Source organism: Manacus candei, unplaced genomic scaffold (genome assembly GCF_025592945.1).
Source record: "Manacus candei isolate 608988 ecotype Guabito, Panama unplaced genomic scaffold, ASM2559294v1 h1tg000442l, whole genome shotgun sequence".
NCBI lineage: Eukaryota > Metazoa > Chordata > Aves > Passeriformes > Pipridae > Manacus > Manacus candei.
The window spans coordinates 350-15,157 of NW_026138490.1; the positions used below are offsets into that span (position 1 = coordinate 350).

The 14,808-nt window shown below is 65.8% G+C and overlaps 1 protein-coding gene and 2 long non-coding RNA genes across 3 annotated transcripts; 2 read left to right on the forward strand and 1 right to left on the reverse strand.

Annotated features, from left to right (window-relative positions):
* Window positions 1-630: 630 nt before the first annotated feature.
* LOC127465601 (nuclear RNA export factor 1-like) lies at window positions 631-14,516 on the reverse strand (the record flags this gene model as incomplete). Its single annotated transcript, XM_051776103.1, is given in 17 exon segments — window positions 631-748; window positions 874-929; window positions 1,600-1,674; window positions 2,168-2,204; window positions 6,535-6,644; window positions 7,423-7,530; window positions 8,419-8,507; window positions 8,599-8,668; window positions 9,155-9,235; window positions 10,533-10,650; window positions 11,380-11,443; window positions 11,446-11,455; window positions 12,469-12,595; window positions 13,407-13,438; window positions 13,440-13,568; window positions 13,570-13,586; window positions 14,483-14,516. Coding segments are annotated over 17 exon segments (1,275 nt in total), but the record flags the coding sequence as incomplete, so codon positions are not given.
* On the forward strand, window positions 3,487-4,244 carry LOC127465604 (uncharacterized). The gene is made up of 3 exons (XR_007902291.1): window positions 3,487-3,596; window positions 3,655-3,790; window positions 3,989-4,244. It is a non-coding gene; the product is annotated as an uncharacterized LOC127465604 (long non-coding RNA).
* LOC127465603 (uncharacterized) lies at window positions 5,631-6,210 on the forward strand. Its single transcript, XR_007902290.1, has 3 exons — window positions 5,631-5,741; window positions 5,884-5,994; window positions 6,098-6,210. It is a non-coding gene; the product is annotated as an uncharacterized LOC127465603 (long non-coding RNA).
* Window positions 14,517-14,808: the final 292 nt, after the last annotated feature.

Consider the following 14,808-nt stretch of genomic DNA (forward strand, 5'->3'; position numbering starts at 1 on the left):
CTGAAGGGGATGCTCAGGGGGTCTCGGGGGGTTTGGGGGGGGGGTCCCTGGGGGTCACAGGGTACCTGGGGGGGTGTGGGGCCCAAAGGGGATGCTCAGGGGGGTTTTAGGGGTACCTGGGGGGGGTGTGGGGCCTGAAGGGGATGCTCAGGGGGTCTCGGGGGGTTTGGGGGGGGGTCCCTGTGGGTTTTGGGGTACCTGGGGGGGGTGTGGGGCCCGAAGGGGATGCTCAGGGGGTCTCAGGGGGTTTGGGGGGGGATCTCAGGGGGTTTTGGGGTACCTGGGGGGGGTGTGTGGCCCGAAGGGGGTCCTCGGGGGGTTTGGGGGGGGGTCCCTGTGGGTTTTGGGGTACCTGGGGGGGGTGTGGGGCCCGAAGGGGATGCTCAGGGGGTCTCGGGGGGTTTGGGGGGGGGTCCCTGTGGGTTTTGGGGTACCTGGGGGGGGTGTGGGGCTCCGAAGGGGATGCTCAGGGGGGTTTTAGGGGTACCTGGGGGGGGTGTGGGGCCCCGAAGGGGATGCTCAGGGGGGTTTGGGGGTCTCAGGGAGTCCCTGTGGTACCTTGGGGGGGGGTGTGGGGCCCGAAGGGATGCTCAGGGGATCTCAGGGGGTTTGGGGGGGGTCCCTGTGGGTTTTGGGGTACCTGGGGGGGGTGTGGGGCCCGAAGGGGATGCTCAGGGAACACGAGGCCCCGTCGTGATACGCGTCCAGCAGCCCCTGCCGGTCACTGGAGTCGTACACGGAGTAATACCTGGGGGGGGAGGGAAAAGGGGGGGTCACAGGAGTAATATCTGGGGGGGGGCAGGGAAAAAGGGGGGGGTCACAGGAGGGGAAAAGGGGATTTTTCCCTTTTCCTCCCCAGTTTTGGTCACTCACTGCTGCAGGAACCTCAGCACCAGCCCCTTCAGGTCGTCCGAGCCGAAATAACTGCCCTGGAATTGGGGGGGGGGGACACGGATGGGACCCCCCCACACACACACACGAGGGGGGGCCCAAATAGAGGGGAGGGGCCCCAGGAAGGGGGGAGGGGTCCCAAAAAGGGGGAAAGGGTCCCAAAAAGAGGGGAGGGGTCCCAAAAGGGAGGGGGAAGGGTCCCAGAAAGAGGAGGGGTCTCAAAAAAAGGGGAGGGGTCCCGAAAAGAGAGAGGGAGGTCCCAAAAGGAGGGAGGGGGTCCCAAAAAGGGGGAAAGGGTCCCAAAAAGAGGGGAGGAGTCCCAAAAGGGGGGGAGGGGTCCCAAAAAGGGGGAAAGGGTCCCAAAAAGAGGGGAGGAGTCCCAAAAGGGGGGAGGGGTCCCAGGAAGGGGGGAGGGGTCCCAAAAAGAGGGTGAAGGGTCCCAAAAAGAGGGGAGGGGTCCCAAAAGGGGGGAAGGGTCCCAAAAAGAGGGGAGGGGGTCCCAGGAAGGGGGGAGGGGTCCCAAAGGGGGGAGGGGTCCAGGAAGGGGGGGAAGGGTCCCAAAAGGGGGGGGTCCCAAAAAGGGGGGGAAGGGTCCCAAAAGGTGGGGGGTCCCAAAAGGGGGGAGGGGTCCCAAAAAGAGGGGAGGGTCCCAAAAAGGGGGGAGGGGTCCCAAAAAGAGGGGAGGGTCCCAAAAAGGGGGGGTCCCACCTTGCAGGGGGGGAGGGGAGCGTCGTGGGGGCCTCGACGTCGAAGGCGATGGGGGGGGGGGAGCTCGTGGCCATCCTGGGGGGGGATCATTGTCACCCCCCCCAAAAAAAACCCCCTTGGTGACCCCCCAAACCCTCCTGAACAGCTTTAACCCCCCCCCAAACCCCCGGGGTGCCCCCTCAGCCCCCCCAAACCCCCCCCCAACCCCTGGGGGTGCCCCCTCAGCCCCCCCAAACCCCCGAGGTGCCCCCCCAGAGCCCCCCAAACACCCCCCAAACCCCAGGGGTGCCCCCCCGAGCCCCCCAAACTCCCCCCCAAACCCCCAGGGTGCCCCCTTAATTCCCCCAAAGCCCCCCCCAAACCCCTGGGGTGCCCCCTCAGCCCCCCCCCAAACCCCCCCCAGACCCCTGGGTGCCCCCCCAAGAGCCCCCCCCATACCCCTGGGGTGCCCCCCCAGCCCCCCCCAAACCCCCCCAGAGCCCCCCAGCCCCCCTGGGGTGCCCCCTCAGCCCCCCCCAAACCCCCCCCAGCCCCCCTGGGTGCCCCCCCAGCCCCCCCCAGCACTCACCAGCCGCAGCAGTTTTGGGAACCTCTCTCTGACGGAGCTGCCGGGGGGGCACAGTGGGTGGGGGGGGCCGAGCAGCCCCCCAGGACCAGGCCCTGCCCCCCCCCCAAAAAAAAAACCCTTTCTGAGCCCCCCCCCCCCCTCCCCCTCCTCCCCCCCTTTCCCTGCCCTCCCCAGGGACACCCCAAAAACTGCCCCCTCCCCCCCTCCCCTCCCATTCCGGGGGGGGTCAAGGGTCACCCCCATTCGGGGGGGGGGTCCAGGGTCACCCCCATTTGGGGGGGGGGGGTCTCTAGGGGGGAGGGGGGGATCCTGTGGGACTTACCTGGCTCGTACTCACCTGGCTGAGGGGGCTCTGGGGGGGGGGGGACCCCCCAAAATCCCCCTGGTTGTGGCTGAGGGGGGGGGGTTGGAGAGGGGGGGGACACACAGAGAGGATTTGGGGGGCATGGGGGGGGCACACAGAATTTGGGGGGCACAGAAAGGGGTCTGGGGGGCACAGAGGGGAAGATTTGGGGGGTCCAGGGGAGCGGGGGGGGCACACAGAGAATTTGGGGGGCACGGGGGGGGGACAGAGGGGATTTGGGGGGCACGGGGGGGGCACACAGAATTTGGGGGGCACAGAAAGGGGTCTGGGGGGCACAGAGGGGAAGATTTGGGGGGTCCAGGGGAGCGGGGGGGGCACACAGAGAATTTGGGGGGCACGGGGGGGGGACAGAGGGGATTTGGGGGGCACGGGGGGGGCACACAGAATTTGGGGGGCACACAGAGGGGTTTGGGGGGCACAGAAGGGAAGATTTGGGGGGTCCAGGGGAGGGGGGGGGGGCACACAGAGAATTTGGGGGGGGCACAGAGAGGATTTGGGGGGCACGGGGGGGGCACACAGAATTTGGGGGGCACAGAAAGGGGTCTGGGGGGCACAGAAGGGAAGATTTGGGGGGGTCCAGGGGAGGGGGGGGGGGCACACAGAGAATTTGGGGGGCACAGGGGGGGCACAGAGGGGATTTGGGGGGCACGGGGGGGGCACACAGAATTTGGGGGGCACACAGAGGGGTTTGGGGGGCACAGAAGGGAAGATTTGGGGGGTCCAGGGGAGGGGGGGGGCACACAGGGAATTTGGGGGGCACGGGGGGGGCACAGAGGGGATTTGGGGGGCACGGGGGGGAAGATTTGGGGGGAAGGCAGAAGAGGGGGAGACAGAACCAGGATTTGGGGGGGGAGGGGGGGGGGAACAGAGAAAGATTTGGGGGGTCCAGGGGAGGGGGGGGGGGCAAACAGAGAGTTTGGGGGGGGCAGAGGAAGGATTTGGGGGGCCCGGGGGGGGGGACCCAGAGCCTCTTCCCCTCCCCCTGCTCCCCCCAGCCCGGGGGGGGGGGCTCCATTCCCGGGGGTCCCACTCGGAGCAGGGGGGGGTTTCTGGGGGGTGTTGGAGGTGGTTTGGGGGTATTTTAGGGGGTGGTTTTGGGGCTGTTTTTTGGGGGGTGTTCGAGGTGGTTTGGGGGTATTTTAGAAGTATTTTTTGAGGTGTTTTTCGGGGTGTTTTGGGGTGTTTTTTGGGGTGCTTTGGGGTGTTTCTGTGGATGTTTTTTGGGGTGTTTTTGTGGATGTTTTTGGGGTGTTTTTGGGGTGTTTTTCGGGGTGTTTTGGGGTGGTTTTGTGGATGTTTTTTGGGGTGTTTTTGGAGGTGTTTCTGTGGATGTTTTTTGGGGTGGTTTTGTGGATGTTTTTGGGGTGTTTTTGGGGTGTTTTTGTGGATGTTTTTTGGGGTGTTTTTGTGGATGTTTTTGGGGTGTTTTTGGGGTGTTTTTCGGGGTGTTTTTGGAGGTGTTTCTGTGGATGTTTTTTGGGGTGTTTTTGTGGATGTTTTTCGGGGTGTTTTGGGGTGTTTTTGTGGATGTTTTTCGGGGTGTTTTGGGAGCTGTTTCTGTGGATGTTCCCGGGGGTGTTTTTGGGGTTTCCCGGGGGTGTTTCTGGGGTCTCCCAGGGGTGTTTTGGGGCGGGGGCTGCCCCGGGGGCCCCCCCAGGTGGGCGAGTGGCCGCTCACGGCTGTGCCTGTCTTAGGTTGTCCCTCCCCGAGGGATCTTACCCGTCTCTGGCTAACCAGCCCTCCCGAGCGCCAAGGGGGGGTCAGGGGGACCCCCAGCCCCGGGGGGACCCTCAGTGGGGCCTTCACACCCCCAGGGAGACCCCAAAAGCCCCGGGGGGGACCCTCAGTGGGGTCTTCACACTCCTGGGGGGACCCCAAAAACCCCGGGGGGACCCTCAGTGGGGCCTTCACACTCCTGGGGGGGACCCCAAAAGCCCCGGGGGGACCCTCAGTGGGGTCTTCACACCCCCAGGTGGGATCTTCACACCCCCAGGGAGACCCCAAAAGCCACAGGGAGGGACCCTCTGTGGGGTCTTCACATCCTCAGGGAGACCCCAAAAGCCCTGGGGGGACCCCAAAACCCCCGGGGGGACCCTCACTGGGGCCTTCAGAACCCCAGGGGACCCCCAAAACCTCAGGGGGACCCTCAGCAGGGCCTTCACACCCCCAGAGAAACCCCAGAACCCCCGGGGGGACCCTCACTGGGGCCTTCAGACCCCCAGGAGACTCCTCTGTGTGGCCCCCAGTCCCCAAGGGGACCCTCCCCAGGGTCTGCACACCCAGGGGGGACCCCCAGACCCCCACGAGGGGCACAGAGGGAGCCCCCACACCTCGGGGGGACCCTCCCCAGGGTCTCCAGCAATCAGGGGGATCCTAAGTGTGACCTCCAGCCCCTTAGGGGGGACAGGGGGACCCCCAGACCCCCTCAGTGTGACCTCCAGCCCCTTAGGGGGGACAGGGGGACCCCCAGACCCCTTCATGTGATCTCCAACCCCTTAGGGGGGACAGGGGGACCCCCAAACCCCTTCAGTGTGACCTCCAGCCCCTTAGGGGGGGACAGGGGGACCCCCAGATCCCTTCATGTGATCTCCAACCCCTTAGGGGGGACAGGGGGACCCCCAGGGGGACCCTCAACGTGGTCTCCAGACCCCCAGGGCACGGGAGGAATTTTGGGAGCCCCCCCAAAAAAAGGGGGTGGAAAAGGGGGGGGAGAGTGAGGGGGTGTGGGGAGGAGGCTGTGGGGGGAGAGGGGGGAGAAGGAAGAAGCAAAGAGGAAGGAAAGGGAAGGAGAGAGGAAACAGGTAAACAGGAAGAGGAAAAAAGTGGGGAAAAAGAAAAGGAAAAGAGAGAAAGTGGGAAGAAAAAAAAAGAAAGAAAAAGGTAAAAAGCGAAGAAACAAAAATAAAAGAGGAAGAAAAGAGGAACAAAACACTGAGGGGAAAAAAAGGAGAAAAGGAAAAGGTAGAAAACGTGAAAACGGGCTGGAAAAGGGCAGGAAAGAGATTTTGGGGGACACAGGGGGAGTTTTGGGGGCACACACAGGTTTGGGGACACACAGAGGTTTGGGGACACACAGGTTTGGGGACACAAGTTTGGGGACACAGAGATTTGGGGACACAGAGATTTGGGGACACACAGAGGTTTGGGGACACACAGAGGTTTGGGGACACAAGTTTGGGGACACACAGAGAGATTTGGGGACACACAGAGGTTTGGGGACACAAGTTTGGGGACACACAGAGGTTTGGGGACACAAGTTTGGGGACACAGAGATTTGGGGACACAGAGATTTGGGGACACAAGTTTGGGGACACAGAGGTTTGGGGACACAAGTTTGGGGACACACAGAGAGATTTGGGGACACACAGGGGGGTTGGGGACACAGAGATTTGGGGACACAAGTTTGGGGACACAGAGATTTGGGGACACAGAGATTTGGGGACACAGAGATTTGGGGACACAAGTTTGGGGACACAGAGAGATTTTGGGGACACAGAGGTTTGGAGACACACAGGTTTGGGGACACGCAGAGGTTTGGGGACACAGAGATTTGGGGACACACAGAGGTTTGGGGACACAGAGGTTTGGAGACACACAGGTTTGGGGACACGCAGAGGTTTGGGGACACAGAGATTTGGGGACACACAGAGATTTGGGGACACACAGAGGTTTGGGGACACAGAGATTTGGGGACACAGAGGTTTGGGGACACAGAGATTTGGGGACACACAGAGATTTGGGGACACACAGAGATTTGGGGACACACAGGGGGTGTCCGGGCACTGCCGCTCCCCAGGTTTGGGGGGTCTCCTGGGGGGTGTCCTGGGGGGTGTCCTGGGGGGTGTCCTGAGGGGTGTCCTGGGGGGTGTCCTGGGGGGTGTCCTGGGGGGGTGTCCTGGGGGGTGTCCCGGTCCTGCCGAGCCCCCCCTGCCCGGGGGGGGTGCTGGGTGGGTGTGGGGGAGGCCCCCGGGCCCCTCGGGGCCCCCCCAGGGCGGGCACTGACCTGATGTAACTGGCCTGGTCCCGGAAGGAGTCGCACAGGGGGTTCCCGTCCAGCCACAGCTCCTCCAGCTTCAGCCCCTTCACCTTGTCCAGCTCCCGCTCAGACTTCAGCTGGGGGGGACCCCAAAACCCCCGGGGGGACCCTCAGCGGGGTCTTTACACCCTCAGCGGGGTCTTCACACCCCCAGGGAGATCCCCAATGCCCCGGGGTGACCCTCAGTGGGGTCTTCCTACCCCCAGGGAGACCCCAAAAGCCCCAGGGGGACCCTCAGCAGGGTCTTTACACCCCCAGGCGGGGCCTTCACACCCCCAGGGAGAGCCCAAAAGCCCCAGGGGGGACCCTCAGCGGGGTCTTCACACCCCCAGGTGGAGCCTTCACACCCCTACAGAGACCCCCAACGTCCCAGGGGGACCCTCAGTGGGGTCTTCACACCCCCAGGGAGACCCCCAACACCCCGGGGGGGACCCTCAGCGGGGTCTTCACACCCCCAGGTGGAGCCTTCACACCCCCAGGTGGAGCCTTCACACCCCCAGGGAGACCCCCAACGTCCCAGGGGGGACCCTCAGCGGGGTCTTCACACTCCCGGGGGGACCCCAAAAGCCCCAGGGGGACCCTCAGCGGAGCCTCCAGAGCCCCAGGGAGACCCCCAACGCCCCGGGGGGGACCCCAAAACTCTCCCCAGCTCCTGGGAGGGGTTCGGGGGGGGGGGGGGGGAGACCCCCAAAACCCCCCGAGGGACCCTCAGCAGGGTGTTCACGCTGCTGGGGGGGCCCTCAAACCCCCGGGGGGACCCTCGTTGGGGGCTTCAGAACCCAGGGGGGGGTCAGGGGGGGTCAGGGAGGGGTCCAGGGGGCGGGAGGGTCTCGGGGGGGCAGGGGTCTCACCCACCTCGTTGCGTGAGAGGTCGAGGACTTTGAGCCCGGGGGCCTTGAGGGCCAACTCGGCCAGATCGTCCAGGCGGTACAGCTTGTTACTGCCCAGGTTCAGGGACTGCAACTGGGGGGGAATGGGGGGGTCACAGGGGAGAAATGGGGGTCTGGGGGGGAGAAATGGGGGTCTGGGGGCTGTTTGTTACTGCCCAGGTTCAGGGACTGCAGCTGGGGGGAAAGGGGGGTTATAGGGGAGAAATGGGGGTCTGGGGGCTCTTTGTTACTGCCCAGGTTCAGGGACTGCAGCTGGGGGGGCACAGGGGGGTTACAGGGGGAAATGGGGGTCTGGGGGCTGTTTGTTACTGCCCAGGTTCAGGGACTGCAGCTGGGGGGGCACAGGGGGGTTACAGGGGGAAATGGGGGTCTGGGGGGGAGAAATGGGGGTCTGGGGGCACCCCGTTACTGCCCAGGTTCAGGGACTGCAGCTGGGGGGAAATGGGGGGGTTACAGGGGAGAAATGGGGGTCTGGGGGGGAGAAATGGGGGTCTGGGGGCTGCTTGTTACTGCCCAGGTTCAGGGACTGCAGCTGGGGGCAAATGGGGGAAATGGGGGGGTTACAGGGGGCAATGGGGGTCTGGGGGGCAGAATATGGGGTTGGGCAGGTAAGGAGGGGATTGGGCAGCGAAGAAGAGGACTGAGGGGAACAAGAAGGGATTGGGGGGGACCAGCAGGGTCCAGGGGTCCCAGCAGGGTCCAGGGGTCCCAGCAGGGTCCAAGGGGCCCAGCACACATTTGGGGGTCTCAGCAGGGTCCAAGGGTCCCAGTACACATTTGGGGGTCTCAGCAGGGTCTCAGGGGGTCCCAGCAGGGGTCCAAGGGTCCCAGCACACATTTGGGGGTCCCAGTAAGGTCCAGGGGTCCCAGCACACATTTGGGGGTCCCAGCACACATTTGGGGGTCCCAGCAGACATCTGGGGGTCCCAGCAGGGTCTCCTGTGGGGGTCCCAGCCCTCACCTCGGGGATGTTCTCCTCGATGATGCGCAGCACCACGCCCATGCAGCTGCGCTGGTTCAGCACCACGTCGATGCTCTGGGCCACCAGATCTGGGGACAGGGGGAGCAGGGGGGGGGTCAAGCCCGGCTCCTGCAGCCCCCCCAGGACCCCCAAAGCCTCCCCAGGCCCCCCCAGACTCACCCGGGTCGACGCGGAGGCTCTTGAGGTCCAGCGCCTGCTGGGACCCGTCGTATCGCTTGCTCATGCAGAGCTGGGGGGAGAGAGGGGTGAGACCCCCACCCTGAGGCCCCCCAGACCCCCTGAACCCCACCCTGACCCCCAACCTGAGCCCCCACAGACCCCTTGACCCCCACCCTGAGCCCCTGAGCCCCCACAGACCCCCTGACCCCCACCCTGAGCCCCTGAACTCCACCCTGAACCCCCCAGGACCCCCAAACCCCACCCTGAGCCCCCAAACCCCACCCTGAGCCCCTGAGCCCACCCTGAACCCCTGACCCCCACCCTGAGCCCCCCAGGACCCCTGACCCCCACCCTGAGCCCCCCAGGACCCCCCAACCCCACCCTGAGCCCCCCCAGGACCCCTGAACCCCACTCTGAACCCCTGAGCCCACCCTGAACCCCTGACCCCCACCCTGAGCCGCCCAGGACCCCCCACCCCCACCCTGAGCTCTCCAGGACCCCTGACCTTCACCTTGAGCCCCCCAGGACCCCCCACCCCCACCCTGAGCCCCCCCACCTTGAGCTGCTCGATCTCCTCAGGTTTGAGCTCGTTCTGCAGCGACTGCGGCGGCGCCGACGCGTTGATCACGATCACGACCTGGGGGAGCGGGGACGGGGCCGTGGGTCCCACCCGGAGCACATCCTGCCCCCTCCCACCCCAGCCCACCTCATTCCATCCCCATCCCACCCCTCCCACCTCATTTCATCCACATCCCACCCCTCCCCATCCCACCTCGTTCCATCCCCATCTCACCTCATTCCATCCCCATCCCACCCCAGCCCACCTCATTCCATCCCCATCTCACCCCAGCCCACCTCATTCCACCCCTATCCCACCTCATTCCATCCCTATCCCACCTCATTCCATCCCCATCCCACCTCATTCCATCCCCATCCCACCTCATTCCATCTCTATCCCACCTCATTCCATCCCCATCCCACCTCATTCCATCTCTATCCCACCTCATTCCATCCCCATCCCACCTCATTCCATCCCCATCCCACCTCATTCCATCCCCATCCTTCTTCCCGTCTCCATCCTCATCTCACCCAGCTCTCCCCACCCCAACCCCCTTCTCCTGTCTTGTCCCACCTCATCCAGCCCCTCCCACCCGTCCCTCCTGTTCCATCCCCATCCCATTCTCTTTTCCACCTCCTCCTATCCCATTCCTATCCCATTCCATCCCACCCACCACTTCCCATCCCACCCATCCCATCCTTGTTTCCATTGTCCATCCTGATCCCATCCAACCCTCTCCACCCCAACCATCCCATCCCACCCCACCCCATCCCACCCATCCATCCATCCCATCCCTTCCTCCCCACTCTCCCACCATCCCACCCCAATCCCAGTCCCGCCCCATCCCATCCCTTCCTCCCCATCTTCCCACCATCCCACCCCAGTCCCAATTCCAATCCCATCCCATCCCATTCCATCCCATCCATCCCATCCCTTCCTCCTCACCCTCCCCCCATCCCACCCCAATTCCAATCCCACCCCATCCCACCCCATCCCCTTCCCTCCATCCCATCCCTTCTTCTCCACCCTCCCACCCAATCCCAATTCTGCCCCATCCCGTTCCATCCACTCATCCATCCCACCCCATCCCATCCATCCATCCCATCCCATCCATCCCATCCCATCCCATCCATCCCATCCCATCCCATCCCATCCCATCCCATCCCATCCCTTCCTCCCCATCCCATCCATCCATCCCATCCCTTCCTCCCCATCCTACCCCATCCCATCCCACTCCACCCCATCCCATCCCATCCCACCCCAACCCACCCCATCCCATCCATCCCATCCCATCCCATCCCATCCCATCCATCCCATCCCCTCCCATCCCTCCCATCCCACCCCCAATCCCCACCCCAATCCCCCTCCATCCCACCTTGTAGTTGTCCCTGTCGGTGATTTTCCGGGACACCTGTTTGAGGGCGTTGGCGGCCGTCGCGTCCTCCACGTAGAACTGGGCCCGGTTGTGGTCGTAGTGGAACTGCAACGGGAGCCTTCGGGGTCCGGGGGGGGGCACAGGGACCCCCGGGGGGGGAAGGACCCCCCAGAACCACCCCCAGGAACCCCCAGAGCCCCCCAGGAACCCCCAGAACCCACCAGGAACCCCCAGAATCACTCCCAGGAAACCCCCAGAGTCCCCTCAGGAACCCCCAGAGCCCCCCCAGGAACCCCCAGAACCACCCCCAGAGCCCCCCCAGGAACCCCCAGAACCACCCCCAGAGCCCCTCAGGAACCCCCCAGGAACCCCCCAGAGCCCCTCAGGAACCCCCAGAGCCCCCCCAAGAACCCCCAGAGTCCCCCCAGGAACCCCCAGAACCCCCCAGGAACCCCCAGAGTCCCCCCAGGAACCCCCAGAACCTCCCAGGAACCCCCAGAGCCCCCCCAGGAACCCCCAGAGCACCCCAGGAACCCCCAGAACCACCCCAGGAACCCCCAGAGCCCCCCCAGGAACCCCCAGAGCCCCCCCAGGAACCCCCAGAACCCCCTCAGGAACCCCCAGAACCCCCCCAGGAACCCCCAGAGGCCCCCCAGGAACCCCCAGAGCCCCCCTGGACCTCCAGAGCCCCCCCAGGAATCCCCAGAACCCCCCCAGGAACCCTCAGAGCCCCCCCAAAAAACCCCCAGAGCCCCCCAGGAACCCTCAGACCCCCCCACAAACCCCCAGAACCCACCCAGGAATCCTCAGAGCCCCCCCAGGACCCCCCCAGAGCCCCGACCTCGACGGGGGTGAAGGGACGCTGCAGAGGTTCTGGATGGAGCTGAGCAGCCACGACTTGTCGTATTTCTTCCATATGGGATCTGGGGGAAAGGATCCCACGGGATTCAGGGACAGGGGGAATGAGGGAAGAGGGAAGGGAAACAAAGGAGAGGGTAAAAAAAGAAGGAAAAAGAAAAAAGGGAAAATCCCAGCACGGTAATCCCCGATCCCAGGCCTCCCATTCCCATCCCACTGCCCACATGCCCATCCTGCTGCCCACATTCCAAGCCCAGTGCTCCAATTCCCCCCTACCCCAAACTCAGTGGTCCCCAAGCCAAGTGCTCCCCCATCCCATTCCCAGCACCCCCATCCCATTCCCACTGTCCCCCATCCCATTCCCAGCACCCCCCCATCCCATTCCCACTGTCCCCCATCCCATTCCCAGCACCCCCCATCCCATTCCCACTGTCCCCCATCCCATTCCCAGCACCCCCCCATCCCATTCCCAGTGCCCCCATCCCACTCCCAGTATCCCCCATCCCATTCCCAGCACCCCCCATCCCATTCCCAGCACTCCCCCTGACCGTGATCTTGAACCAGCTCCTCCTGCCCCCGTCCCTGCTGGCCCAATCCCATTCCCAGTGCCCCAATCCCATTCCCAGTGCCCCAATCCCATTCCCAGTGTCCCAATCCCATTCCCAGTGCCCCCACCCCATTCCCAGCACCCCCTGACCGTGATCTTGAACCAGCTCCTCCTGCCCCTGTCCCTGCTGGCCCAGTCCCATTCCCAGTGCCCCAATCCCACTCCCAGTGCCCCAATCCCATTCCCAGTGCCCCAATCCCATTCCCAGTGCCCCAATCCCATTCCCAGTGCCCCAATCCCATTCCCAGTGCCCCAATCCCATTCCCAGTGTCCCCCACCCCATTCCCAGTGCCCCCCACCCCATTCCCAGCACCCCCTGACCGTGATCTTGAACCAGCTCCTCCTGCCCCCGTCCCTGCTGGCCCAGTCCCATTCCCAGTGCCCCAATCCCACTCCCAGTGCCCCAATCCCACTCCCAGTGCCCCCATCCCCTTCCCAGTATCCCCCACCCCATTCCCAGCACCCCCTGACCGTGATCTTGAACCAGCTCCTCCTGCCCCCGTCCCTGCTGGCGGCCCCGCGCTCGGCCCCGTGCAGGTCCCGCTTCACCGTGATGTGGATGTTGGTGGGGCGGCTGGGCCGGGGCCCGTACGGGACACTGGGAACACCGGGAATGCTGCAGTGAGCCTGGGAACCCCCAGGACCCCCAGAGCCCCCCCACTCACTGTCAGCTGGGGACAATGTCCATATGGGACACTGGGAACACCGGGAATGCTGCGGTGAGCCTGGGAACCCCCAGGACCCCCAGAGCCCCCCCCTCACTGTCAGCTGGGCCGGGGTCCATATGGGACACTGGGAACACTGGGAATGCTGTGGTGAGTCTGGGAACCCCCAGAGCCCCCCCACTCACTGTCAGCTGGGACAATGTCCATATGGGACACTGGGAACACCAGGAATGCTGCAGTGAGCCTGGGAACCCCCAGAGCCCCCCCCATCACTGTCAGCTGGGACAATGTCCATATGGGACACTGGGAACACCAGAAATGCTGCAGTGAGCCTGGGAACCCCCAGAGCCCCCCCCATCACTGTCAGCTGGGCCGGGGTCCATATGGGACACTGGGAACACTGGGAATGCTGCTGTGAGTCTGGGATCCCCCGGGACCCCCCAGAGCCTCCCCCCTCACTGTCAGCTGGGCCGGGGCCTGTATGGGACACCGGGAACACTGGGATGAGTCCAGGACCCCCCCAGGACCCCCGGAGCCCCCTCACTCATTGTCAGCTGGGCCAAAGCCCATATGGGACACTGGGAACACCGGGATGAGTCTGGGACCCCTCAGAGCCCCCCCACTCACTATTGGCCACGGGGCCCACAGAGGACACTGAGGACATTGGGGACCCCGGGGTGAGTGCAGGACCCCCCCCGGGACCCCGAGGTTGAGTCCAGGACCCCCCCCAGTGCCCCCACTCACTATCTGCCGCGGGGCCCGTCGTGGGGCTCGGCCCATGGGCACGTCCCCGTCGTCCTCGTCGGGGCGGGCTCGGCGGGGCCGGTTCCGGGCGTTCTCGCTGTACATCTTCCCCCGGAACGGCCCCCGGCCCTTGCGGCGCCGGCCCGGGAACGCCCGGCCCCCCCACGCGGTCATCGTGCTCTGGGGAGGGGGGGGCGGGACACGCGGGGGTCAGGGGGGGGGCACCGGGGACCCCCTCAGGGTCACCCTGATCGACCCCTGGACCCCCGACACCATCGTTGTGCTCTGGGGGTCGCGAAGGAACCGGAGACCCCCTCAGGTCATCGTTACCGACCCCCCGAGCCCCCAACACGGTCATCGTGCCCGGGGGGGTCAGGGGGGCTCTGGGAAGCCCCCCGGGGTCATCGTTACTGACCCAGAAGGCAGGGAGGGACCCCCCGCCAGACCCTGCACCCCTGACACAGTCACCGCGCTCTGGGGGGGCACCGGGGTCACGGGGGGGCCCAGGGACCCCCCCCAAACCCCCTTCCCCTCTCTCCCCCCTCCCCAGTTCCAGCCGCGGGGGTCTCTCCTGCCCAATCCTTCTCCAGCTCCATCCCCTGTCCCGGGACCCCCCCGTCCCCAGCTCCAGACCTCGCTCCCGGCCCCAGGGGTCTCTCCCGCCTCCATTCCGTCCCTCCCAGCCCCCTCCTCGTCCCTGGTCCCCGTCACCGACCCCGGGGTCCCCCTTACCGATCCCGGGGGTCTCTCCCGCCCACCCGCCCCCCCGCCAGCTCCATTCCCTCTCCCTGGTCCCCTCTCCCCTGTCCCCGGTGTCCCCCCGCTGCCTGTTACCGACCCCGGGGGTCCTCCCTCCACCGCCGGGCTCTCTCCCGGCTCCATCCGCTCCCCCCCCGGCCGCCCGGTCGCCCCCCCCCCCACCCGCGGCCTACCCCTCCGCGCTCCCTCCCCGCCGCCTCCGCCGCCCGCGGTGCCCCCTCCGCGTGCCCGGGCGGTTCCCCGCGCTGCCCCCCGGTCCCTCCCCGGTCCTCCCTGGGTTCCCCCCGGTCCCTCCCGAGCCCCCCGGGCGCTCTCACCGCTGTACCCGCCCCCCTTCCCCTCCTCCGCCATCGCCGCCGCCGCCGCGGCCTCCCCGCCGCGCGTCCCCCGCACGTCACTTCCGGCCGGCGGGTCACCCGCGCAGGCGCAGTCGCTCCCAACACCCTCCCGCTGATCCAAGGGCCGCGGGTTCGAGTCCCGCGAGGGGAGGGAAAAACCTGGGGGGGGGGCAGTTTGGGGGGTCCTGAGGGGGTAATGGGGGTCCCAAGGGGGGCCCGAGGGGGTAATTAAAGTCCCACGGGGTTAACGGGGGCCCCGAGGGCTTAATCGGCTGCAGACCCCCATAGGACACAGCCCCCACCCT